This window comes from Mastacembelus armatus, chromosome 15 (genome assembly GCF_900324485.2).
Source record: "Mastacembelus armatus chromosome 15, fMasArm1.2, whole genome shotgun sequence".
Lineage (NCBI taxonomy): Eukaryota > Metazoa > Chordata > Actinopteri > Synbranchiformes > Mastacembelidae > Mastacembelus > Mastacembelus armatus.
Window position 1 is genome coordinate 20539863 of NC_046647.1, and position 26889 is coordinate 20566751.

Genomic DNA, 26889 nt, shown 5'->3' on the forward strand with positions numbered 1-26889 from the left:
TCTTTGTTTTTGCCGAAGTTAAACCCAGAACTATAATTCACTTTGGCTGAAGTGTCAAAAATAAATGTAAGGTAATGTCATTAAAAAGTCAAACTACTAAAGAATCACACTACTGCGTAACCTGTACTGAAGGAATGCAAATACAAGAAAATGTGATTATGCAATTGCATCGTTTGCCATCTTGACATGTGTGGCACCAATTTCTGTTAAATTTGTGCAAACTTTCTGTCAATAATTCTGGTTTATTTACACTACGACACTGTCATAAAATCCCATTAAATCATACTATTTGAAGTTCTACTGTGAATTCCAGTTAAACGTAATAATACTCTAAAATATTTAACTAGATCATTTCAGAATATTGCACAACAGACGAGATTAACATATTCAGTATAAGACATACATGCCACATTACACGTCTTTCAGCCTCTACATTTCACAGACATTCATTTGTTGGGGGAAAATAATTGTTGTGCTAGACTAATAGAGGCTTTTTTCCTGTTGTTCCACATCTGGAAACATTGCATCACTGCTAAAAGCCCGGATAAGAGACTCAGCCGGCACAGCTGCATGAGCCAAAGCCAGAGCCATATGTACACAGAGTGTAGTCAACCAAAATGGCCACCAGAAGGGGGAAGAGGAACAAGACGACAACTCAGGTCACTAACAGAGCGCCACTGTTCAAAATGTAATGTGACAGACAAACCAGCACACAATACAGGCTACCTGTGACATGCATAAAGATGAGAATATGTTTTTCTATCCATGTCAAAATTTAGCAGCTGTGCAGTCACATGACTCCGGCTCCTTTCTCCTCAATGCAACTGCCCAAGTCTGTCTCACGGATTATTAATGTGAGATTTAACTTGATTTTAATTTCATTTTAGATTCAGACTTCTAACAAAAAAATTAGTTAAAAATTTCATTATTTTCACCCTGATTACAGATGTTCAGACAGTATCACATGATTCTGCAGCTGTTTCCTTCACGTTGTGACTGAGATCCAGTCCAGGGTGTTTAGTGGGAGAAGCTCCATCGTTGGATGACACTGATACAGGTGTAGTTTTTCTAGTGTGGAATATTTAGATGTGGAAAAATAGAAAAGATGTGGGGGAACAAAAGAATTCCTTTTGACAGAGGCACAAACCACGTCCCTGCTAGTGTCATGAACCTGTTTAATACACTTTAATTCCCATGAGCACCCACACAGTCACACAGCTGATCGATAGATTTACAGCAAGTCACTGATTCTACTTTTTATAAAGACATACAAAGCATTTATGTTAGCTTAGAAGCTGCTTCACTTTTTATTGTGATAAATCAAATTCAACACGTCCCTAACAGCAACAAATAAACTTTCAGCATGTAAAAAAAAAAACTAGTAAAAGTTGGCGGAGTACTTTTAACTCGTGTTTATCTAGTGTGGGGAAATGTTTTCAGTGAGTTTGGTGTTATTAATCACCACGTTTAGTTAACTTAGGTCCCCTAAGGCGCCGGATTAAAAGCTGCTCCTCCTCCCGAAGATGTTTCTCACATGATGAGACTTTGCTCAACCCAGTGGATATACGGCTCTGGGTGGGGCCAGTTTAGCTGGGCTGCCTGTCTGCCAACCAGTCCTCTGCACGCTTCAGGACTGGCTGCACACAAACCACAGCGAGCTGACGGCCGGTGGAAGATTGTTAGCCGTGTGCAGCATTTCACACCTACAGAGGTAGGTTAAGCAAACATCGTCCTGACTCTGGTCTGTGACTGTGTGTGTGTGTGTGTGTGGACAAGAAGTGAAGTGAAGCGGAAGTCCTGAGACCTGAGTTCGGTTTGCGAGCAAAAGCCAGTTGTCAGTATCCAGAAAGCAGCTGGGAATGATTCCAGCTCTGATGGTGACCTGTTTACTTCACCGTATAAAGAAGCGTGAAGTCGTTTACAGGCTGCAGAACTGGTCCAGGCTCTGGCGGGGTCTTTGGCACCAGGCCATGGCTTGTCCTTTCTTTCTGCCACAAATGATGGTGAATGTGAGTCTTGTCTGAAGTGTTTTTCTTTTTAAAGTAGCTGTGTCTCCTCAGACTGGTCTGCTGGGAGGATGTAGCTCCTCACACAGTGGAGCTGAACATAAGGCATGTGTTTTGAGTTGTGGAAATGCCAAGAGAGCTGCAGAAGGAATTGGGCTGCAGTGTTGTCACATATTTGGATCTTATTTCCAAAAGGCTTTGTAGGGAATACGGGCCCCTGGTGGATACACATACATGCAAAAGAAACGCTGTCTTGCCTTCAGCTGGACATATCATCCACATCACTGCCTGGCAAGAAGTCAGACAGCGAAGCAAAAGGAATTTGTATGTGTCTGTTGGCAACGTGCTGGACAGAAAAGCCATTTGGCACACTCACACACACTCACACTCACACACACACTCACACTCACACTCACTCACTCACTCACTCACTCACTCACTCACTCACTCACACACTCACACTCACACTCACACTCACACACACACACACACTCACACACACACACACTCTCACACTCCATGTAAGGCTGAGCTAGCTTCTGTAAACATTTAGTTTACAGTAAAGTGCTTGCTTTGAATGGAGGATGTAAGTGTAAACATGGCCGTGACACTAATCTGATGGGGAACAACAAGATGAACCTTTGTTCTTTCAGCTCAGAACCTACCCAGAACCCTCCTGGGAGATCCCGTAGCTTTTCTTAACTCTCACTGGGCTATAAAATTAGTTTCACCTCTTTAAAATGAACAGACATGATTTAATCAGCTCTAGCTGTATTTCTTTTTAGCTGCAGCGACTTTTCATGGTGCTACGTACATGTCCGCTCCTCGCTACTTCTCCTTTTGCTGAGTGGGTGATTTCATAGTTCCTGATTTGTGCGATGCAATCATATAACAGGCTCATCTAGGTAAATCTAATTATCGTATTATATCACACTGTAACAAAAATGTCTTTTGATTGCAGTTTGCATTGGCCTGTGTGGTCACCTTATCACATTATGATGACAAGGAAAGTTGCTGAATTGTGATGACTGATTTCCTTTGTAATTATTATTGTGTATTTCCACTTCCAGCACCACTTGTTATGAGAGGGGCTGGCCAACAGCTTCCCCCAGAGAAGCACAGTACTAAGACTGCTGTTTATTGCATTGGAAATGAATGCTGCAATGGCAAGTATAGACCTGTATGTTGTGATGTGTACTGGGGTCTCCTTGTTCTCATGGAGTGATTATAACTCAGTGTCACTTTAGGTTTATTAATCTACTAAATTCACACGATCCATCTCAGGCTTCTCCCAAATGTCTGATGTTGGCTGGTTTTGTTAAAGGCTGACATTTCTGTTTGTTTTCTGTGTCGGGCTCTTTGGTTAAAAAGTCTTAACCAGTAATTTAAACCTCCTGAAGGTTTTAAAAACAATGTGGACTAATATGGTCTTAAAGCTAAAGTTTTATGTGTGTTTGCTGTGATTGACAGGTGTGTCAGGTTCATATACAGGAATGGTTAATTGCCACTTTCCTGCATCGGTTTTCTAAATTTGGGTTTTCAGAGTCCAAACTAACAAATGTGGCATCTCCTTAAATATTATCTCTGACCCCAAAACATCCCTTTAGAAACCTGTTGTGGACATAACGACGCCGTGTTGACGTTCCTGCGACCTCTATGGCAGGGGTGTGAAACCTCAGTCCTCGAGGCCCCTGTTCTGCATGTTTTCCAATTATCTCTGCACTATTGATTACCTGGAAGCTGCAGGGAAAGGGATAGTGGGAAAACCAGGAGGACAGTGGGGCTGGAGGACTGGAGTTTGACACCTCTGCTCTATGACTACTTTCATGACGTACTTTGAATTGAGCTCATTAAGCTGCTTGTGTTAGAAGTAGTCATCAGGAGCCATGTAGCTTGTGCGTGTTTCTTCATATTTTGGACCGAACTTGTTCCTGTGCTGGCTGTCACCCAGGACGAGCAGCACCACTGTGCTGTGCACAGGCTGCTCTGTTAGTCTTGGATCAGTTTATGTTTCTGATTCTTCAAAGCTAAAGATGAATTGAGGTTTTGGTCAGAGCATGGCAGAGAGAAGCCTTGTGTATTGCTCATGTTGCCTCTGGTTGTGTTCTCATTAATTTGCTTTGTCACAGAACTAGTTTTAGCTCGTTGTAGCCCGGAGTTCTTGGCATTCCTCAGGAGCACAGTGGAATGAACCCAGCGCTGGTTGGGCAGTGAGGGGCTGGATGAATCTCTGGCGTGTCTGCGTGCTCCTCCGTTTATACAAATCCGTCTTGTGTCGTCTCTTGACATTAATTCAGAGAAGTTCTAAAGAACCTCTCATCATTTCCTGTGCATTCAGAGATAAACAGATAGGAAGTGGAAATAACTGCCACACTGTTCTTGTTGTTTGTCTGGGGGTAGCATGTGCATTTGTTTAGTGTTTGTGGGGCTATAATGCCACACTGTGCTCTGTCTTTGTGCACTGCTCCGTTTCCTGTGTAAAATATGTGACCTCTCTCTCCATCCAGGGCTGAAACTCATGACCATGTGTGTCACATGTTGTTAATGCAACAGGTTATGGTCATTAACAGTCACAGTCCTAATTTAATCACTAATTATTTCTGTAGTCAGGAATGGCAAAATAGAGAAAAAGATCTACAAGAAGACTGGAAGTGTCTGTTGCTCAGTTTCGTTCACTTTACACCCACCATGTCTTTATAAACCCTGTCAGACCTGCACTGTGGCTCAGGACCCTTTATTCTTCTACAATCCCAAGTTGTGCATCTACATGATCTATATCTACATGACATAAATGAGTAAGTAAATATTAAGAGTTAATCTATGTTTTATTGCAACAAGAATTTCAGTATAATTAAAATACTGTAATCCATTACCAGGCTTCAAATACAGCCAGAGGGAATGCTCAAATATAAGATGGAGAAATTACAGCCTGTATTTGAGCTGAACTTTGCCTGCTGCATAATTCAGAATTCATTGTCAGTTCATTCTCTGCTTGGCCTGCAGTGTTTGAGTCATATGTGGTGTGATCACAAAGCATCTAAAGTAGCCTGCAGGCAAGCTGCACTAATGTCCATGTGACTGTGACTCTCTTCATTCTCCTTTCCTGGTTTGAGGCTAATTTATGTAATGGCTGTGTTTGCCCTTCAGACGTGGACATTTGAATTGTTCAGAAAAGATCAAGAAGCACTTGAACTTGATGACGTTACATCGAAAGAGGGTGTTGAGACGCAGGGCTTCTGCAGGGCTGGTGCTGATGCCTGATGTCAGCAATATTAAAAATACCAGGCTGTAGCTTTGACATGGATAAAACTGGATGATAAGATTATCTTACTGGGGAATGTACAGAGGGTGTGTAACGTTATAAACGCTCAACAGTACAAACACAACAGCTCTGAAATACCAGTATTGTTAAAGCTGTGGATTCAACTCAAATTGACATCTCCTCTTGGCCCAATGATCCAGGGTTTGTTACGTTGGACAACAACCTTCTGGACTCTTGGTGCTTTTGCAAGTTTCCTTTTGTTGCCCTGTTTTCGAAGGCTACACTCCAACAGTCGCTACTGGCATTTAGTGGTAGAGGTTTGAATACATTACAGTAGAAAAGGGTTTTGGTCCGTAGCACGAGGTGTCAATCAAATCATCAAAGTGCAGCTGCTCTTTTGATACCAGGATGTGGCTAATATTTGAATAATATATGATAAAGCAGCATTGTGCTGTTTTAAGCTGATATATAAGCATAATAGAATATTTCCAAAAAATGTCGCACTACTCCTTTAAAGCTGAATTATTAATTAGCTTTCAGCTGCCTCACAGATGTTCCTTACATTGCTAACTTAATGGAACCTAATGTAATGTGGAGACAGTGAAACAGGAGAACAAGTCAGATGTCATTACTTAATAAAAGAAAACTACATTTCAGCAGGAAGGAAAAAAAAGGTGCAGGCTCTTAAAGGACTAATTGTTTGGCATCTCAGACTGATCACTTATTTATAAGATGGCTAATGCATTATATTGTCACTGTTACTTTGTCCATCCACCAAAATGTACTATGGCCAGAAAAATGTCCCAATTCTGACTTGTTCTGTTTTTTACGAGACGCCATGAGTAATAAAGGAAACAGTCCCAAATACAGAGAATAAAGATTCTTTTACAGAAGGATGTGTGGGTATGTTTGGTTTTCAACCTGTTTCATTCTTACTTATTTTATCAGTTCCAGTATCTGCAGTGATAAAGAGTCTCTTGTAGCTTTGCATTTGGAGCCGTTAAGTTCCTGTTGCCTGTTTGTTCTGTGTGACGAGCAGGAGCTGATTTAACAGTGTGAGCATTCTTTGTCTTGATGCATCAGCCCAGTGCAGTTGCCTCTTTGGGGCACACTGGCCTTTTTTATGATTCGCTGTACAAATACCAGCTGTGACGTGTTTTTCCTCTTACTGGAGCCTGGTAAAGCAAAAACAGCTGAGTACAGGGGAGAAACCCGAGGTGTCTCTGGTGCTGCACGTTGGCTGGAGAGCAGAGAGTAGGAGAGTGTTGAAGTGCAGCCAGCGGTCTTCTGCCACACCACCGCTGGCAGGAAGTGTGACACCGAGAGCACAGGAAGTGACTGCTGTGGAGCTATGCTAACCCTTTCGTCCAACGACACTAAGGGCTGGGATCATTTTACTTGCAGTGAAATAAAAGGGGCCTTTTCTATTAATAAAACACAGAGGGATATTTTACCATTTGCTTTAATTCATACATGTGTGAAATTCTTCAGCAGAGGTAACACACAGTGAAGCCATTTGTCTTCTGTAATTGATTCGATTTGATTTCTCTCTAAACTAGCCTCTAATTTTCTTGCTTTTGTCTGTTGTGCCCTCTTCGCCTTTAAACTTTGGTGCTACATTTTGTACTTTTCAGATTTCAGTCAGACTGGTCACTGTTTGTCTTGCTGATTTGTTTTAAAACAATCATTGTTCTGCTCTGTCGTCTCATCTCTTTGACATCATGGCCTTTTCTTTCTCTCCTCCTCTCAGGAAGTCCAGTGTTCACTCATTCATCAGTCATGTTGTGGAGAACATGAGCTCAGACAGATTTTTTGAGTAGATGGTGCATTTATCGTTCTCACTTTGTGGTTCTATGAGACGTGCTGATGAATCTGATGTTGTACACTTAAATATTGAAATTGAGAGGGTGCAGAGTACAATCATGAGGCTTGTTGCTGTTTGGTTTGATGGGTGTCTACACCTTTACAAGTGAATAACATCCTTATTGTTAGAAATTCAAAATAAAAGCATGCATTGTCACTACAGTTTATAGTAAACTTTGTGTTTCTTTCACTAATTAGACTGAAACAAATTTAAAGGTCTTTCTGTTATTAAATTGATTGCATTAAATGCTGTTTATTTCTCCAGCTAGTGTATTGTTGAGTATTGTTGCAAGATTCATTTCAGTCTGAAGCCCCAGTGGGAAACCCAGCAAAACCTCCCCCAGCAGGGGAACTGAAAAAGAGGAAATGGCAAGTGCTCTATATAAGGTTTGTGTGTGTTGAAGTGTGACTTCTCTGAATGTGAGTTTAGAGGAAGAGGAATCAAGAAGTTCAACTTGATGCAGAATGTTTTTCAAAGGTTTTTAGAAGGCGCTAATCTTCTGCTTCTTCTCTTTCTGCTTTCAGCTGCATGTGGCTGCTGTTCACATTTAGCATTTTTATGAGAAATGAACTAAAGTGCTTCTTCTACTGTCTTCTGAACTTACTGCTGATTCTTCTATGGACACAGATTGAGTAAGTCAGTTCTCTATTTCTTCGGCAGCCTCATTTTCACCACACTGTAGAAATAAAAAACACTTTTAAGAAGTAATCTGTTAAAAAGACAAAAACAGGTTGGCGGTTTATCATTTAATTGATTGACAGAACTTTAATCTGCAACTATTTTATCTATGAACTATTTTACTGCAAGTTGTTTTCCAAATGCAGTCAGTACTTTCACAATGCTAACTAAGCCATGCGTGGCACAACTTTGAAATACGGAGAGGACGCCCGACATCAGACACAATGTTTAAGGTTTTAAACCATCCACCAACAGAAGGGTCAGAGGTCAAGGTCAGCTAACTGCGCAATGTCACTGTGGAGAAAATAATGCATTTCTAATTTGTCATCCATAATATTTGTGGTAGACTGGTAGTGATAATAGTAGATGCGTGTGTGTGTGTGTGTGTGTGTGTCATTAGATGTATTTAATGGTCTGCTGGTTCGTGTTTCGTGAAGGAGATGGCGTGTTTTCTATATGAGGTGGTTTGTACCATTGAGGAAAACCACTGAGAAATGGTAGGTGGTTGGTGTGTTACTCACTGATTTGATCTGCCAGGGTTGGACGCTAGATTACTTTAATTAACATGTGTAGGAACATCTTCTAATGTGCAGAAAACTGCACTAAGTCACATCTGGTTACACAGAACATATAGAGGAAATCCCTCAAATAATTAAGACAAGTACATAAGGACGTTCTAGGAAAGATATTCATCTGTGAACATTTTCTTCATGAGCTGTGTTCAGCATGTAAGTCTTTATTTGTAGAACACTGAAGAGTTAAAATTACCCTGCTGAGTCTAAGTCTAAAACAACAGCAATAGAACCACATGTGTTGCCAGATGCAGCTGCTCTGTGTGTGTGTGTCTGTGTGTGTGTGTGTCAGCAAGTGCATTTGAACACACCACAGGATGTTAGCTTAGCTACTCAGCACTGTTCCTGCACAGCTGGCACATTTATTACTGTCTTGGGCTGCATTTAAATGTCTGAAATTACCTTTTTGGTGAGCTCACGTTGAAAATCTCAGACCTTTTATAACCAGCACAACTATAGATTTTCCTTGATGTGTTCCAGTAGAGACAGGGCTCTAAATATATAATATGTGAGTGCTAAGGGCTGGATTTTGAGTGCTGGGTATGTTTGATCATCTTATTGTTTCTCAGCAAAGAACCTGTGATATTGTGCACTGAAAAGCCATAATGAACGTGCATTCTTTCTTTCTTTATCTGTTACTGTTACTGATTTGGGTGTGAACCCTTGTTGTGAACTGATTGTGACCTTATTGTTTCTGGAGTCTTAACGTTTACTCTTTAGCCGTTTGAGAGCTTGGGTGGAGTTGACTGAAAGCTGATGGGAGCTTTCAACTTAATGATATACCTGCTCCCATCCACCATCACTGTCATGATTCCGCATTGGGCCACAATCTTTTTTCATTAATGATAAATAACGTAATATTTTTACATAACTGGAATATCTTTGACCATATTGATTTGATCTTTCACCTTGTTGAGACCTGAGCATTGCTCTACTAAAAGTAAAAAATTTTTTATTTTTTTTTGGCCACTAGTCAGTGTAAATAAAATCAAAAATTGTTATCTCCAGCCCAATGAGAAAGTTATGTCAGGTACTTGTTGCCAAAAACAACATGTCACATGCACAGAAAAACTGCCCACAAACTGTTCGCCTTTGACATAGCAAATATATTTTTTGGCAGATGAAGAGCCTTCGTTGCTGCTTTGTCAGTGTCCAAGCATTAGTTTCTGTACGCACCAGCCAGTGCTGGAGACGTTAAGGGAAAAGTGAACTGAGATAAATGAAATCATATATATATTTAAATAGCCAAGTGTCAGAATATACAGTATGCTGTTTCAGTGATGCACCAAGTTGCGGTGTCTTAAGAGATCTGGTGTGTTGTAATTATAAACTCAAAGTGTGTGTGTGCATATACTAGCTTTAATGAGGTTGTGGCACACAGGAGGTTCAGTGGCAGGATGAAGAAGCCTTTTTATGGCCATTTGTAAACTGAAACATATGTGAGCTATATCCAGTGTGTGTGTGTGTGTGTGTGTGTGTGTGTGTGTGTGTGTGTGTGTGTGGGGGGGGGGGGGTGTGTGTGGGGGTGTGGGTGGGTGTGTGTGTCTTCAAAGGATCCACACCCTGGAATCCCTCATATCTCTCCCTCTCTCTCTCCGTCTAAACGTCTCTGTCTGCCTGTCAAAGGAGCCATTGTGGATGCTTAGCTAATATTACGCTGTTTGTGTGAGTGTGAGATACTCAGAAGGGGAGAGAGAGAAGTTGCGTGTTGCATTTTAAATTTCAACATGCAGGCCTGTTTCCTATGGCGGAAATTGATGTCATTCTGCATTGACTCAGAGCTGCTTCAGTGTGATCTACAAATCTTACACTGCCTCATAAACAGACTCAGTTTTCTTGTTTCCAGTTATTACATTTTGGTTTATTTTGAAGTACATTGTCCAAATTTCCATCCTCGTCCTGCTCCCTCACCACATATAAGAAACTCAGTCTCGATGCCTCTGTTGTCCTGCGTGATTTCATCTGCTGGCCTCGCATTTGCAGTTGTCTTGGCATCATTTCATCACTGCTGCAGGAAATGAGTAGACGTGTTAGTCCCTATATCCGGCTTAAAACTGAAATCGATTCAGTCATGCATATATGCATTTTAAAGTGTCACATTTTCCAGCTCGGCTTCTGCAGCCACTTTGCCTGCAGGTCTTTTACTGTGAGTGTTAAACTGAAGTTTGTCCAAGTCAGAACTTTACCCTAACCAACATTCAAATACCATTCATTGTTTTCATTTATCAGTTATATATCAATGATATAAAGTGCAATCAACAAAGAAAACACCAATCCACTTTGGTATTGCAGGTTTAAGCTCTTGATACAGAGGAACGTGTACTGTTCATGTTGTCCTGTTTGTGCTTGGCTCTCAGCCGTGGGATAAGCTGTTTTTTTTTTTTTTTCAGTATTTTTATTAAGGGCTTTTCTCCTCACGGTCTATATTAGGAATCAGAAGATAAATGTAAACTGCTTATCAAAGATAAATGAATTATCCCATGAATTATCATGTATGAGGTTAGGTCAGTGTGTTGTTAGTGCCAATAAATATTGCATATATATCTGTGCAGGTCACGGCTGATACAGTGGAGCTACAGTCACTTTACTCAACAGCATCACAGAGGCCGCTTGTAAAATCCACTCAGGTTATCAGTCTGTTTTTTACAGGAGATTTATAGTATAGATTATAGATTTATATATAGAATATAGATTTATAGCACGATGGTCCCACTGTTCTTCTACATACATCGCATTTCATTTCAAATCTTCCCATTTATACTGTATAGGATGTGCAGAATTTCAGCTCAAATAATGTCTGCCTTCAACAAAGAGCTGTTGCAGCAGCTCAGTGGTGCTTTAAACTAAACATTGGAACATAATCGATTAAAATGATTTAAAACATGCTGATGCAACAGGTACAACATTTACCATGTTCACAATCTTAATGTGTTATTATGCTAATGTTTGCTCACAGTAGCACTAAACACAAAGTATAGCTGAGTCTGGTGGACACATGGGAGATTTGATGCCAGAGGCATCAAGATTAATAGTTAAGGGATCACCAAAGTTATTAAAAGACATGAATTTTATGGAAATCCACCCAGTTGTCAAGATATTTCAGTCTGAAACCCAGATGTCAACATTATAAAGGTAATGTAGGTGGAGTCACCTGAGTCCATAATCACCTGTACAGATTCTCAGTTTTTATCAACATGTTGAAGAAAAAATGCTCTAACCTGCAGCATGCTGACTAGGTTCAGCTTATACTGAAATATATTTTAATGAAGTCATTTTACTTGGACTGACCCTTGGAAATATTCTTTAAAATTGCTTCTTTGCCAAAATAAACTTTTCTAAATGTTCGCTATGCATGTTATGGTTTTCAGGGAATCAGTGTCACATTGGGTCTGGATTCACCCGAACTGTTCCACCACTCAGATAAAGTTTGGGTTTAGGCACAAATCTCTAATATACATTTAAATATTCACACTATTCCCTTTAGACATGCAGGCTCCTGCCATGCGAGAACAGAGCCACGTGGGCCTTTAAGGTTCCTTCTGTTAGTAAAACAAAAGTGTATGTATGGTTTTCCCCTTTACTCTCGTGTCCAGTCAATATTTTGACTTTAACAAAATCTCAGCATCAGTCATTGTGGAACCTTGCTGACAAACCATGCTGTAATAAGTGAGATTAGATGATTAATACATCTGTAATGAAACTGAAATGAAGGCTGACAGGAGGTGCAAACATAGAGAGTGGAAAAAAAGGATGAGGATGAGGATGAAGGCAGAAACAGAAAGGGGGTAATCCAGAGAAAGTGAGAGAGGAGAATATCAAAATGATGCGTAGCTGAGATGTAGAGGTATCATCCTGACAACCGGATGGCTGCGGTGCTGGAGCCGTGTGTTGACTTCCTGTTTGTCAGCAGCTTACAGGAAATAAGAGGCCCTTAGAGGATGGTCTGACTGTGTGACTTAAAATTAGAGGCTGAAGTGTGTGAATATTAAAGTAAACAGACTGAGTTTCGTGCCAATTTGATTGTGTGAGATTCTGTAATATTTGGTTGTTTCAAACTTGTTCCTTCTCATCTCTTCTTCTTCAGAGATTTGTGTATCACGTCTGTCCATACACAGCAGATGGGGATGTGGTTCTACATTCTATGAAGTGTACATTCATTAAATTCAATTCTGTGAAATAAACTTGTTACACATGAGACCACACAGCTGTGATCAGTTCCTCTTGTTTGTCTTCCTGGCTTCTGTCGTAAAATGTGCTGATAAAGCCAAACTTCATTTTGAAAGTGAATTTTGAGCTTCAGCACCTGAAGGCAATGCCAACAAAAACCTTTCTTTTCGTTGCTGGTCGTTTATTATTATTACCGGTAGTTTAATGTTAGTGGCACAACTAAACTTATGACAATGTTAATATTTTTGACGTTAAGATAAGCTTCAACTTCCCAGTGGAATTAGCACAGAACAGAAACTTAGCTTCTTTCCTGCCCTGCATATCCCACCCATGTACAAAATGGTATCAGGTCGTGTAAATAAACTCTATTTATACACCATTTTTTGAAATCATATGTTAGGAAACACTCGGGTTCTTGTTGGATGAAATGTTTATTACAAGTCTGTCATTGCCTGTAAGCTCACTGTCAGCTGATTGGAGTTATTACCTTTTTTCCAGACATGTTTTAAGGATGTCTGCTGTATTTGGACTGTCAGACACACCAGGAATTCACTGGAATATTTACAACAAGTTGTATATTTTCCTAACATTGAAATTTCTTTCCACAAAAGAGATCAAATTGATCAAAGAATGGTTTGTTTCTTTTATCAACAACCATTCATACAGTCCATCAAGCCACAATCTCAACACTGGGATAGAGCAGGACTATCTCCTTTATGTTTCTGAAGCTATGTTCATACAACCAAATGCAGCAGCATCTAGCTGCCATTACAAGAACTACACCTTTAGCATTTTCTTCAGCCATCACATTTTGAATGAAGTGTAGTTTAAACTGAATTCATTTTTAGTTTACTGGATTTTGCTTCTAGAAAAGCAAGAGAGTCTCTAGTCTGTTGTTCCATGTTAAGTGTGTGGGATCTGTCCTCCAGGGTACGGCATCCAGTAGAGATAAAGTGAACAGAGGAAGATGCCAGCCCCGCCTCCCCCGCCACCCCCTGGACCTCCCCCTCCTCCCACCCTTGCTCTTGTAAGTCACTGGTCATCCACTCAGATCTGCTGCTTGGTCCTCTCCACTGTGGTTGGGACACCTTGTGGATAAAGGACATCATAACATATTTTCTCCTGTTAAGCTCTACCTTCACTACACTATAATCACCCTGTTGTGGTTTAAATATATATACCACCCAAAAATCAGTAATGTCATAGTAATGTAATAATTAGTCATGTTTTCCCTGTTTCTGAGCGTTTCTGCAGCTTTATTCTAAATCCCTGTATGTGTATTTGTGTTTCAGGCCAACACAGAGAAGCCAAATTTAAACCGTTCTGAGCAGCAGGGGAGAAATGCTCTGTTGTCCGACATTAGCAAAGGCGCCAGACTAAAGAAGACTGTTACCAATGACCGCAGTGGCCCGGTATTGGACAGTAAGTCTTGATCTCTTTACCACATTACATCCACCCAAGACATGAACGTTAGTTTGCAGTCAGCTTAGTGTCACTAACTTAGTCACTTAAGTTTAAAGTAACAGTGCAGAAATGAAGCAACAATAAGTGACTGTAACATACAGGAGTTCTCTAACGCAGAGACTCAACTGACCTGAATCCTGAACACAGAAAATGTATTCTGTAATTTAGCAATTTGGTTTAATATATTGTGTTTATCTTCTCAGAGCCCAAAGGAGGAGGAGGTGGTGGAGGAGGAGGAGGTGGTGGTGGTGGAGGAGGAGGAGGTGGTGGTGGAGGTGGAGGTGGCGGCGGCGGCGGAGGAGGTTTTGGTGGCGGGGCTCCTGCTGGTTTAGGAGGCCTGTTTGCTGGAGGAATGCCTAAGCTGAGGTCTGCAGCGAACAGAGACACCAATGGTAAAAAATAAGTAGTGACTCTGAACACAGGAAGTCCAGCATCTAGTAAACTCCTCTAACATGGTTCATTTTGCCTTTTACACTCCTCCAGACACAGGACCCAGCCGAGGACCTGCGCTCCCCCTCGGAGGCCCTAGCCCCTTTAGTGGGGGTGGCGGCTCCAATAAACCTCCAGGTTCCCGTAGCAGTGTCCCTGATCTCCCCAGGGGGCGCCCAAATCTCTCATCTAGACAGGACTCTTCAGGCCCCCCTCCTCCTGTGCCCAACACACCTCGACCAGCCCAGTCCTTCCCATCACGAGGGGGCCCACCTCCACCGGCACTCCCTTCAGGTCCCAGACCAAGCCCAGCTTCTGCACCTCCACCTCCCAGTGTTCCACCAGGGAGGCATGGACCACTCCCTCCCACACCGCCTTCAGGTGGGGCAAGACCAAGTTTCTCCGCACCTCCACCTTCAAACAGCAGCCGACCTCCATTACCGCCAGCTCCTGGAGGGAGACCCCCACTTCCGGATGACAGACCCCCACCACCACCAGCACCTATGGGAGGTCATCGACCATCTATGCCCCGTGACTTGCCCCCTCCCCCACCCCCATCTTTCAACTCAAAACCTTCTCCGTCTGTGTCTTCCTCCTCATCCTCTCGTTCCTCGGTTGGTGGGGGTGCCCCTCCTCTCCCTCCAGGGCGACCGGGCCCTCCTCCTCTCCCGCCAAGTCCAGCAGGAGGGGATGACCAAAACACACCTCGTCTGCCCCAAAGGAACAGCTCACTCAACAGGTACAGGGAGATTCTTGTCTTTTATAGCCTGAAATATGCATTTGCCAAGTGTTAATGTCTGTTTAAGATTTATTGTTTTTATTTTTTATACATGGATTTAAATGTAGTTTCTCTCTGGCAGCCAAGTTGCATCTCCACCACATGGCCGGACAGGACCCCTCCCTCCTCCGCCAAATGAGAGACCACCTGGTTTTGGAAGGCACCAGTCATCAACACGCACAGGTGAACTGACTTGATCAATTGATTGATTACTGCCGCATAGAAATCATATAGAAAAGATGATGAAGGTTAAAATGAATTCTTTGCCTCCTACCACTCATCCCAGGAGTCACACTTCAACAGCTAATTCATTTTATTTCTCTCTCTTCAAAGGGCCTCTTCCGCCCCCTCCTCCCTCAGGTCGTAATGTGGGTGGGGGCAGCATGAGGTCATCACCAGCTTCTCCTCCTATTGGCCGGTCAGGCCCAGAAACCCCTCGTGGTGGTCTGGGTGGCAGACCTCCCCTGCCTCCAGAGAGGCCAGGGACTGGAGGGGCTCCTCCTCCTCCACCACCAATGGGCAACGGCTTCCAAAACTCTCACCACAACCAGTTTCAGGGTGAGTTGATCTGAAAAGGTGTTAGTTTGGTTTATTTGAATACTGCTGTTCTGAGTTTGAACAGAAACCAGTGCAGCTTGGAGGGACAAAAAAACAACAACATGGAAATATTGTATTTCACCAGTAAAGAGTAAGATGGAAAATTTAACAAGTTGGAGAAAAGTACATAAGCAGCAAACTCAGAAAAAATGAAAACAACTTTTTCTTAGCTGAACAGGAGTCTAATATTTAAATCCGTGTATGAGGAAGACTACATGACTGTCGTCTGTAGCTTGCTCATTGTCTGTACTCAAGATGTGCTTGTCCTTGTATCATGGAATTTCTTTCTCCATCACACTAACTAACCACTGACCTCCATTCCTCTCTGTTGACAGATGAGTTGGAGTGTCGGTTCAGTTTCCATCCAGTTTCAGACTTTCCTCCACCTGAGCCCTACGTCCCCTTCCAGAAGACCTACCCAAGCAAGATTGCCAAGACTGATGGCAAAGGTCTGACCCAGACAAGCACATGCAACAAAATTTTTAGTTTAAATGTTTGTCAGCATTGGGTAAAAAATGTTGTGTTTTTTCACGAACTGTGAAATTACCTGCTTTCATACAGTTCCACCAGTATTTTGTCTGAATTTTTCATAAAAGCCTAATGTATCTTTGATTTCCCCTTTGATACCTAAGGAGAAATGCAGAATCACTGAGAGTTAGTGTGAAATACAGACATGCTACCTTTTTGAGAAATTTGCAAAAGTCGACATTTCGCCTCTCTGCCAAAGTTAGTTATTGTAAATAACTAACCTATTAGAATTTTCTTTTGTTTTTTGAAATATGTTAAGACAGAAAAACAAATCTAGTAAAATTAATGTGTGACAACAGTGCTACCTGGTGGATAAAAACGGTAAATCAGATAACCCGATCTATACTGGAAAAGTAAATAACACTAACACTGTGTATTTGAAATGAGATACAATGAGAAGAGATAATATGAACTTCATTAGTCTCCCAAGGGAAATTCATTTTCATTTGCTTCTTTCCAGGTTCTGGCAAAAAGGAGAGAGGAGCTCCTCCTCTTCCTCCTATACCCAGGTGAAGAGGAGGTAGCAGCCACCATAACACCTGGAGCTGGCCTCTCTGTTTCCTTACCGCTCTCTCTCTCTCTCTCTCTCTCTCTCTCTCTCTCCTCTCCTCTCTGTTGTTCTCACTGTGCTTTGAACTGCAGCATTTGTATGGACTGCAACCTGTAAAACGGACCTTTGGTACGGTTGACCAAGTAAATGGACCGATTCAGAAAGTGGAGTTTACACCATGTGCCTTTGTAGCAGCAGAATGGCAAGATTCAAAGACCAAAGTCTGTTTCTACTTTGGTACGCTGCATTCAGAAAAAAGAAAAAAAAAAACTGTACCTTTCTAAGCGCTAGAAGAAGAAAACATTTCAGGTATACAACCATGCCGTGGCAGGAAGATGCAATTTAGGCGACGTTTATCGATATGGTTCATGTGCATCATAAATCACGTAGGAACAGTGTTTTTTATGAATCTTACTTGTATATTGTTTATGTTGAGTGGTTGATTCCATTCTTTGCTTGCTAAATCTTATATTTTTTTAACCAGCTACACTTACAAACTCTGACTTGACAAAGGAGCATTTGGCAGGTAGCACATGTGGCCTTTCCCAGCCCATTTACGCAGTACAGACAGCACGACTGAAAGCTAAATCAACATTTCGTGGCAGTTGTATTGTAGTATTGTCAACAGGGGAGTCCCAGGGTTATCATGCAGTAACAATTCAGGGCGGTTAGTGCGTTGATAAGCTGTTTCTCGGTCTGTTTCATTTGTACCTTTTCCGTTTAGGATTGTGCTTTCAGGCTGTTTTAAAGGGGATCAGCCTTTCATACCTTTATTCATATTCCATGGGCATGTTTGTTGAGTTGGATCAAATCACCTCAGATGATGTAAATGTAAAAACAGAAGCAATACAGCAGTTCAAGTGCCACATCATCCAGAACATTTAGCATAGCAAAGTGTCTTAATTACATCATCAGATTCATACTGAAACGTTGAACCAAAATAAAAATGGCTGCAGCCTCCTGCCACTGCTGCAAAAAAGATCAGAGTTAATGTGGGTGTTTAATTTGCAGAAGCCACAAGTGCCTTCATGTTATGTTTCTGTTGGACCACTAAACGGTACTTTTCATTTGATTCTTATGTGTGACCAGAGCATGCATTTAATGTTTTAAAGGACTGTATGGGTTTATGACAGCATTTGGCTGTTTCTTCAAAAGCTGCATGATTTGATCAAGGGGTTTTGAAAGACTGTATTATTTTAAGTTATGTTTCAGAACTGTGCAGTATTATGTTTTTGTTTTTTTTTTTGCTTCACACAGCACAGTGTTGAATGCTTTTGTATATGTGATGTATCGTGTTATCACACCTTGGTCACAGAAACAGTGTCTCAAAGACAATCATAAAGAAGTAAAATTATTTACATCAATAAATAAAATGCTTTAACATGCCTTATGTGCTCCAGTAAGGGTGGAACTTGCTTTTATTGAACTGAACATGGGAAGTATTGTGATGTTCCTGCAGAAAGAAGGATCCAGATGAAGTCACTTGTTCTCTCAGCAAGCATTGTTTACATATTTGTGCAATAAAAATGGGCAATAAATTGATACTAAAGTGTCTCGTGATATAAACGACACTGAAGTTCAACTATTTAATCACACACCTTTTCACATAAACGCAGCAGAACGTAAGATGTTTTCGCCCAATCACAGTCGGAGTGTGGATCGTATCTTAGCGGTGATTGGCTGAATCGTCTGTCAGTCATTTTATGGGCGTCGCCGTGCTGGGCAGCTGTCAGATTCGGGAGCGGAGCTTCGCAAACGCCCGGGTGTTACCCAGCAAGACAAATGGACGTGTTGCAGAGATGGTCGTTTAAATAACACAGGTAACAAACATAGTTTCTGAACAAGACATTTTAACTCACACATTCGTTGTACGTGTGAGAGATATCGTGTATTATTATTATTATTATTAAATAAGGCTGTGTAGACCCTGATGTTTTTAGCATGTACTCAGCTAAAGCTAACGGGCAGCAGACAATGATGCTGTCAGGGAAAGTATTTAGCTTTTTTAGGCTCGTTAACGTTAACTTATATTAGTTTTAGACTACGTCAGTGCCGTGAGGTTACGGAAATCTCCTGTCATTGAATGAGGCGGGTTGACTTGAATCTGCTAAATTAGCTAATGGTACATTCGTTGACCGAGGCTTAACTACGGATTCTGGCCACATTGTCAGGCTCATTCGGCTCCTTTTCGTGGGAAAACACTGAGACTTCATTTCCACCCCCTCATACCCTCAGTAGTCTGTGTATTTCCTGTTTTAACTCACTCCTGACTCCTGACTGTGTGTTTTTCCTGTTTTCTCCAGATAAGTCTGGTAATCACCTGACTTCCATTATCACCATGGAGACCAGCAACAGCTATGTGTTGATGCATGGGAAGAACATATCCCATAATACTGCAGTGGCCTCCGGTGCTGGGCCCCACATGTCCATTGACAAGCTTTTCCCGGCTCTCCTTGAGTGCTTTGGCATTGTATTGTGCGGCTACATAGCCGGCAGGTAAAAGTATATGTGCAAAAATATTCATGAGTAAAAGTTTAGTGAAGCCACGTCCTGGGGCTGCATTGCTCATAAAGTGGCGAAATAAACAGCAGCTCCCACCCAAATCCTAAAATTCAACACTGTTTGCAAGCCAGGATTGTTAATGCATGTAGAAATTTGGAGAGACACAGTGAAAGAAATCAAAATGACAAGTGGCCACTGTGGCTTTAATGTGTGTTTGTGATTCCTACCTACAGGGCAGATGTTATCACAGAGAGCCAAGCGAAGGGTTTGGGGAACTTTGTGTCTAAGTTTGCACTTCCAGCTCTACTTTTTAAAAACATGGTGCTGTTGGACTTTGGAGACGTGATCTGGGCATTTCTCTGGAGCGTCCTGGTTGCTAAGGTTGGTGTACACTTTTATGATATGTATATTTCAGAGAGTGTTTCAGTCAAGGAGATTTTGTTCTTTCTCTCTGTGGAAGTGTTTATGATATCATGTCGGGCTGAAGAGCCGAACAAATGAGCACGACCTGACTTTCATGCTCCAATCGCATGTGCAGGTCACAGTGTTTGTGCTGGTGTGTGTGCTGACACTGATGGTGGCCAGTCCAGAGAGCAGATACAGTAAGGCTGGTCTGTATGCCATCTTCGCTACGCAAAGCAATGACTTTGCCTTGGGATACCCCATAGGTGAGACAGACACAAACCACTGATGTATACTCCTCATACGAGTTGTCAGTGGGAAAACACAGAGTATGTCTCTCTGTTGTTTTCTAGTTGATGCCTTGTATCAGAGCACATACCCAGAATACCTCCAGTACATCTATCTCGTTGCCCCGGTCTCCCTCATGCTCCTCAATCCCATCGGCTTTGCTCTGTGTGAGGTTCAGAGGTGGAGGCAGTCCAGCTCTCAACAGCACAGCACTCTGGGCATCATGGGAGTTGTAGTCTTACAGGTACTGTAACTACGTATATTTTTATGAGTAACAAATTATAGCAGGTGTAACAAACTTATACAGCCTCAGCCTTCAGTCTGTAAATTTCTTTTATCTAACTCTCTTTGTGACGTCTCCACAGGTATTGAAAAACCCAATAGTTTTCATGGTGATAGTGGGAATCATCTCCCACTTCGCCCTGGCCCAGAAGATCCCTGCTGTGTTGTCAGAGTTCATCGACGGCCTGGCCAACTCTTTTGGTGGGACAGCCTTATTTTACCTCGGTCTCACTATGGTGAGCTTTTTTTTTGTTTTAATTTTGGTTTACTGTAATTAAGCCTTAATCTGATGTAAGTTAATTTTGTCTGACTATATTTAGTAGAGTTTCTTTTCCGTTACATAATGTAGTTTATCAGTTTAGAAGCCTGTGTAGAGCAAAGGAGTTTCTGTTTCTGTGGCAGGTTGGCCAGCTCAGAAAACTAACCAGAGACACAGGAGTGGCCTTGATACTCCTCATCACAGCTAAACTGTAAGTGGGACTGGGTCTGTGGGCATGTGTGTTTAAAAAGCACTTTCGGACTAGAGGAACCTTTTCATAGTTCTTAGAACTGTTGGACCACAGGAACCGAGAACTGTGATGGTTCTTAGAACACTGTTTTTGGTGACTTTTTTAGCTTTTAATACAATAGGAACCATGAGTGACACCACCATTTTTAAAAGTTAAATTTAGTAGGGTCAGCAAAAACTCACAAGTGGACCAGCACAGAAGACTGTGCTGTATTGAGCCATCCTCCAGCTAACATTACTTTGACGTTCCTACTGCCAGTGTGGATTCTACAGACAAAAGGCCCTTAAGGTCTGTAGTTCTTGGGTCTGTTCCTCAGTGGGATAGTTCCTAGAACTGTTTGGTCCAAAAGTACATTCAGAGCACATAGCTGGGGGAGCAGATTTTTATAGGCAAGGTCAGTAATGAAGTTCTTTGGATGTTCTCCCTCTGACTTTTCCTCTTCTCAGCCTGGTGATGCCGCTGGTCTGTAAAGACATGGTGGATATTCTGGATGTGGGAGTGAACAGCACGAGTGCCAACCACACCAGTTTGTCCAACTTTGCTTTTCTATATGGAGTCTTTCCAACTGCACCTAGTGTGGCCATTTATGCTGGACACTATAACATGGAGTTAGAGGTGGTAAGTACCATTGATGTAGTAATCTTACTTAGCAGCTTGTGAGAAATTAGCTTACAAGAATGAAGCACCAAAATATTATTTGAAACCTAATAAGAAAATCGAGGTATTTTAGGCTCATGTCAGGTTTTGTTTGTGTGTTGATATTGTTCAGATTTGTGTTCTCTGACAAAGATGATATAAATGTAATTGTCATATCCAGGTTTGTAGCAGCACATGTATGTTGAGAAAATACCTCCACGTTTGCCTCGTTCCCCCTCTGTTAGCGGTGCTTTGGCTTTTATTAAGCTTTCTTTCTGTCAAGGTAACTTCAGGGATGGTAATCAGCACGTTTCTGTCTGCACCAATCATGTATGTGTCAGCGTGGTTATTAACAATCCCTCTAATGGACCCAGCCCCTCTGGTGACAGAGCTTGAAAACGTTAGCTTCAACATCAGCATTGTCAGCCTTGTGGCACTGGTATGTATATTCACAGACATATCTTGGAGTAAGACCATAGACATGAAGCATAGAGATGCGAGGATATAATTAAGAGCTATTTGTTAGACTACAGTAAGAGTTTAAGGACAGAAAGTTGCCACTGATATTTGTAAATTCAGTAATAGAAAATTGTGATTCATCTCTCAGGTGTGGACCATAATGGTGATGTTGCTCAGCAGGAAATTTAACAGACTTCCTCACCTCTTTGCCTTAAATCTTTGCCTGGCTCAGGTTGGTCAAGTGATATAAAGCATAAAAAAATGAAATCATGTTCTACTGAATGCACCTCAATATTGAGGTTTAATTGACATCATGATTGAAGTAAATACTATATATGAATATTTCCCATATTTTAATCAGTCCACGAGACGCCTACTAAAGACCTTATTGATCTTTCTACTCCATTGCAGTTCCTAGTGTGTGTCAGTATGATCCTGTGGAATTTCTTGGTGAAACAACAGGATAATCTTCTCGGCAAAATTCTCACCTTCACTCTGCTCTATGGGTCTCTGTACAGCACTTACATTTGGACAGGTAAGTGCTTGTTTGTGAATAGTTAAGGACGCATCTATTTTCATTTTGTATGTAGACACTGGTGCTTGCATGTATGCGCTTCTTTCTGTTTTACAGGTTTAATCCCTCTCTGCCTGGCTCTGACTAAAAGAGATGATCTGCTGAGACTCCGACCAGGAGTATTCATGATTTTTGGTTGGGGGTATGTCAGCACACCCCAACGCCCCAGGACGTTCTCTGAAATGATTTTTTTTAGAAAAATGAAAAATGTTTGGAAGTTGCTTGGTTTGAATACTGTGTGTGTTTAGGGTTCCTTTCCTGGTGCTTGGGGGTCTTCTGACCTTAGGAGAGAGGACTGATACAGTAGACTCTGCTTTCTTCTATGGCAGAGCTCAGGTTAGAAACACCTGCTACAGCTCCACTGTTTTTCACTCTGCACTGTAAATTTCTGCTCTACTCAAGTTGACTTATTTCCTACACAAATCCCTTAAGGAGACCTCCTCTTTTTCTTTTAATGAAGAATTTCGTATAAATCCCAAAACTAATCGTATTTTATTCTCTTCTACTCCAGATAATCAGCACAGCCGTGGTGCTTGCAGTCAGCTTGGTGCTCGGTGCGATATCTCTGATGGGGCTCAGTCAGGGAGGCACAGAGCAGACAGGCTACCAGGCCCTAAGCAGAGCTGCTGTAACAGGCGTCAGTAATGAGCTGAGGACCCCTGGTGGTCTGGAGGATCAGACACAGGCGACTGATTCACCTGCCATCAGCATCAACTCAGGTACTGTAAAATACCTGGTTTAGTAGCTTTAGCTTATCTTGTAATTTGTTATGCAGTTTTTTTTGTTTTTTTTTTTAAAGTTATGTGTCTGGAGAGGACAAAAATCTGGATATAATCTAAATTTGTTAAATTGTTGACAGTGATTTCTTCAAAATATTTCTGTTTCTGTTGTGTTTGCTAGATCACCACAATTTGTCTCCAGTCCAGAACATACCTGACATGATAGCCAGCACACAGTGGGAGCGCACAAATAGCACTGGTAACAGGCACCAATTTGGTCATTCTATTTTCCATCCATTAAATATTTTATATTTTGTTTGCCCACACAGGTACGAAAGATATTTTTAAATTAAACTGGTCAAAATGTCAAAACTTATTTTGTTACAAAGACCTGGTAGAATAGAGATAACCTCTGAGCTATGTTTAATATTAATGAAATTTTAGCAAGATAATACAAAAACCAAAGCAATATCCCAATGATAATGTCTCTTTTTTTTCTCCAGGCCACAGCGGGGCACTGTGTGATGGGCAGCAGCAGAGCTCTTCTTCCGCAGAGCAGCCGCTAAACCTGCCGCCACCTGGGCTCCACACCAGCGACGATAACCAGACAGTCAGACACGTTCTGCTCTGTCTGCTGCTGATTGTCTGCCTGCTAGCAGTGAGAATGAAATACTGGAATAATGTCTCAAAAATGTGTTCAGTAGAATCCAAATCATACATGTTACTGTCCAGACAGGTGCCTGACAGTGTCTCTGTCTGTATGCAGAATCTGTCCAGCTGTCTGTGGTGGTTGTTCAACCAAGATCCAGGGAGACTTTACCTCGAACTGCAGTTCTTCTGTGCTGTGGCAAACTATGGGCAGGTACTACTGGGGGATAGTGTGTGTACATTAAATGTGTAAACATAAGCTGCTATGCAAAAACATAATGTGTTCAACTGTAACCACCACTGTAAATGTAACAGCTCTCTTTTTTCCTAGGGCTTCTTGTCCTTTGGGATATTTGGCCTGGACAAACACCTCATCATCCTGCCTTTTAGAAGGAGGTGAGCTGAGCCCCTTTAGATGATCAATATATTGTTTATTCTAACATTTAAATAAAGAAATGAGAAACATGTGGCCAGAATATTGGACGTCTTTGATAGGTTGCTCGGCTTATGGCAGAACAGGGACAGTGAGGATTTGAGTCCCTCGAGTGTACCAGAGGAGGTCAGGCTCACCTGTACCCAGTTTGTCCGATACCACAAAGACCAGTGTGTACAAGACATAGTACACACACACAGGTATGTGGGGGCCTTTGTCTATTTGTGTTTTAGAAAGTACTGTATTACCAGAAAAACATATTTCAGCTGCTTTTTTTTCAAATTACTTCTAAATCTTCAGTTATTTTCCTGTCGAATGTGAAGAACACAGGCTCAGGTGTGTGTAAAGTAAAATTCCAGCTTTATTTCTGTTTGGATCTGAACTGTATTCCTGGGAAATGTCAGTTAATCTTTAATTACTGCTGCTGTCTTATTGTTTGCCTTCGTTTTTGATTTATCTCTGAATCTTTTTTGCATGATGCATACCTGTCTGTTGATCTCCTAATCTGCTGCAGTCACCACCCACCTATATAGCTCTTTAACTATTTCTCTTATTGCATCACAGCAACATTTAATATTCTATTTATTATTTTAACCTTTTTAATGTTATATAGATTTTATAAAATCAGTGAAAATCTTGTTTTGGCTGTTTAATATGAAATTTTGTCACTTTACCAAAAACTTTGACAAACATCTTAGGAGGTTTGGGTGCTTTTCTTGCCTTTTTCCTTTTAATACATTCTTTACCCTTGTACTTTCCACTTTCTCCTCTTTATTAATCCTTATCCTCTCCTTTCTTCCCCATATATTTCCTTTTATTTCCTCCCTGCTTCCTTTTGCCTGCTGTTTTCCCCTTTCTTTTCTCCTCCATCTCCCCCAGTGGCTCGGGGGACAATATGAGTGCTTCGACAGGTGAATCCTTCCTCTGATAATGACAGGTTTGTTGAAACGGGACACATGGAGGATGAGAATGGGGTTTTGAGACATGCTACTTCCCATCAGCCCCACTACCTATACCCACATCAAGATCATCAGGAGCAACTACACCAGGACCAGGAGAATCTGCACCACATTCCCCAAACTCACGAGCCAGCCGAATCCTGTTTGCATCCATCCCAACCCCAGCTGGACCCTGAGAATGAACACCAGTCACCTTCTGCCAACCCTGATAATCAAGAGGAGCAGTTTTCCCAGCTCCAGTCCAACCAGCATGTTCGTGCTTCAAACTCGCTTGATACCCACAATCATCCCCAGTCCCATCTTGATGGAGTGTTTCGGGGCAGTGACCTGGTGGACTGGTTAGTGGAGCGGGGTCTGTGTGCCGGGCGAGCCGAGGCTCAGCTCTACGGCATTCGACTCCAGCAGGGAGGAGTGATAGATCACTTAACAGGTCAGTACAGCTTCAGGGACATACCCACCCTGCTATACCGCTTCATACAGACGAGGGATTGTCCCAGAACATGAAAGGAAGTGAGGAGAAAGTGAGAGGAGGAGGCGAAAAAGGAGATGACGCAGAGGAACAGACTTAAAGGTATCCAGCAACAAGGCAGACGTGCCTAAAGGTGCAATTTTTTCTTTGCCCACTAGATACTGAATCTAGAGGACCTACTTGAAGCCAATGAATCAGAGACAAAGCACCACTTTTGTTTTGATTGATGGTGGTTGCTGCTTGCTTATCCACTCAGGATTCTCCTTGTGGCCCAACAGTGTCTGTCTGAGAGACTTTGTTTGGAGTCCTTTTATAACTTTACAGGTGATGTGAGTCATTACCTTAAAAAGGTGAGACAAGAAAAGTGATACTTGGTATTGTAGAGACATTTAGGAAGGAGTTTGAGGCTACAAGGAGAAAAAGGATTCCTGGCCCTTCACCCCCAACTCCTGACTGGACCTTCTTTCCACTTTGTTTTCCCTAATGCTCTGAACTGAGATGTGAACAGGATTGATTCACTGTCTGAGAAACAGACATGGGTTTCAATTCCTTTGAGCCAACTACCTAACGTCTAACGTATCGTATTTTCAGTGTGCAAAGGACAAATCAGCTTTTCTAAGGACAGGTTGCTGATGTATTATTACCAGAGCCAGTGGTGAGAAAACAATAAAACACCAGAACTGATGATACAGCTCTGGGCCAAGGAGATGCAGGGCTGCTCAGTGAAAGCCAATGGGATCCCTGCCTGATTGCTGTTAAATGTTCTTTGAGATGACATGAAATCATCCTGCACATGCCTGTTATTTCACAGTTTGGTATTTTGCACGCTACGTCTTTAAACTATCTCTGTTGACTGCTTGCATGACTGATAGCAGACCTCTACTCTGCACTGAACCTTCTGCACTAACTGAATTAAAACATTCCTCCTTTTTTCTCTTTATAAATAATGCAACTTACTGGACACTGTGGGACATGTTATCACTGAATTCAGCCCAGACCAGGCCTGACATTAAGTCTCTTAAAACCTAAAGCAAACATGTGTGTGCATTTACTTTACTTTACTAAAAATGCAAATTCACATCAGCCCTTTATGTGCAGTGCATCTGTCATTTCA

At 41.8% G+C, this 26889-nt stretch overlaps 2 protein-coding genes across 5 annotated transcripts; both read left to right on the plus strand.

The window, feature by feature from the left end:
* The first annotated feature begins 1571 nt into the window (after positions 1-1571).
* On the plus strand, positions 1572-18439 carry wipf1b (WAS/WASL interacting protein family, member 1b). Of its 3 annotated transcripts, XM_026309125.1 has the most exons (10): positions 1574-1711; positions 7657-7764; positions 13479-13576; positions 13842-13971; positions 14217-14405; positions 14497-15181; positions 15303-15403; positions 15554-15778; positions 16153-16266; positions 16806-18439. In XM_026309125.1, the coding sequence occupies exons 3-10, from the start codon at positions 13517-13519 to the stop codon at positions 16856-16858; spliced, it is 1557 nt and encodes a 518-aa protein (XP_026164910.1). In that variant the 5' UTR covers positions 1574-1711; positions 7657-7764; positions 13479-13516; the 3' UTR covers positions 16859-18439. The 3 variants fall into 3 exon arrangements, with proteins under 3 accessions (XP_026164911.1, XP_026164910.1, XP_026164909.1); XM_026309126.1 differs by lacking the exon at positions 7657-7764 and having other exon boundaries at positions 1572-1711; XM_026309124.1 differs by lacking the exon at positions 1574-1711 and having other exon boundaries at positions 7534-7764.
* Positions 18440-18627: 188 nt separating this feature from the next.
* gpr155b (G protein-coupled receptor 155b) lies at positions 18628-26826 on the plus strand. 2 transcript variants are annotated; one of them, XM_026309237.1, is made up of 20 exons: positions 18628-18715; positions 19199-19391; positions 19631-19778; positions 19936-20065; positions 20153-20331; positions 20453-20605; positions 20772-20839; positions 21325-21496; positions 21798-21953; positions 22122-22205; positions 22385-22508; positions 22605-22689; positions 22796-22883; positions 23059-23266; positions 23448-23525; positions 23770-23924; positions 24033-24128; positions 24246-24310; positions 24410-24547; positions 25285-26826. In XM_026309237.1, the coding sequence occupies exons 2-20, from the start codon at positions 19234-19236 to the stop codon at positions 25808-25810; spliced, it is 2811 nt and encodes a 936-aa protein (XP_026165022.1). In that variant the 5' UTR covers positions 18628-18715; positions 19199-19233; the 3' UTR covers positions 25811-26826. The 2 variants fall into 2 exon arrangements, with proteins under 2 accessions (XP_026165022.1, XP_026165023.1); XM_026309238.1 differs by having other exon boundaries at positions 25227-25426.
* The last annotated feature ends 63 nt before the right edge of the window (positions 26827-26889 follow it).

Excerpts from the sequence above, each read along its gene's own strand:
- wipf1b (XM_026309126.1), top strand. The coding sequence starts at position 13,517 with ATGCCAGCCCCGCCTCCCCCGCCACCCCCTGGACCTCCCCCTCCTCCC. Across the intron at positions 14,406-14,496 it reads AGCGAACAGAGACACCAATG|ACACAGGACCCAGCCGAGGA; the intron begins GTAAAAAATAAG and ends ACACTCCTCCAG. Across the intron at positions 15,779-16,152 it reads TCACCACAACCAGTTTCAGG|ATGAGTTGGAGTGTCGGTTC; the intron begins GTGAGTTGATCT and ends CTCTGTTGACAG.
- gpr155b (XM_026309237.1), top strand. The coding sequence starts at position 19,234 with ATGGAGACCAGCAACAGCTATGTGTTGATGCATGGGAAGAACATATCC. Across the intron at positions 21,954-22,121 it reads TTGTCAGCCTTGTGGCACTG|GTGTGGACCATAATGGTGAT; the intron begins GTATGTATATTC and ends TTCATCTCTCAG. Across the intron at positions 22,884-23,058 it reads TCTTCTATGGCAGAGCTCAG|ATAATCAGCACAGCCGTGGT; the intron begins GTTAGAAACACC and ends CTTCTACTCCAG.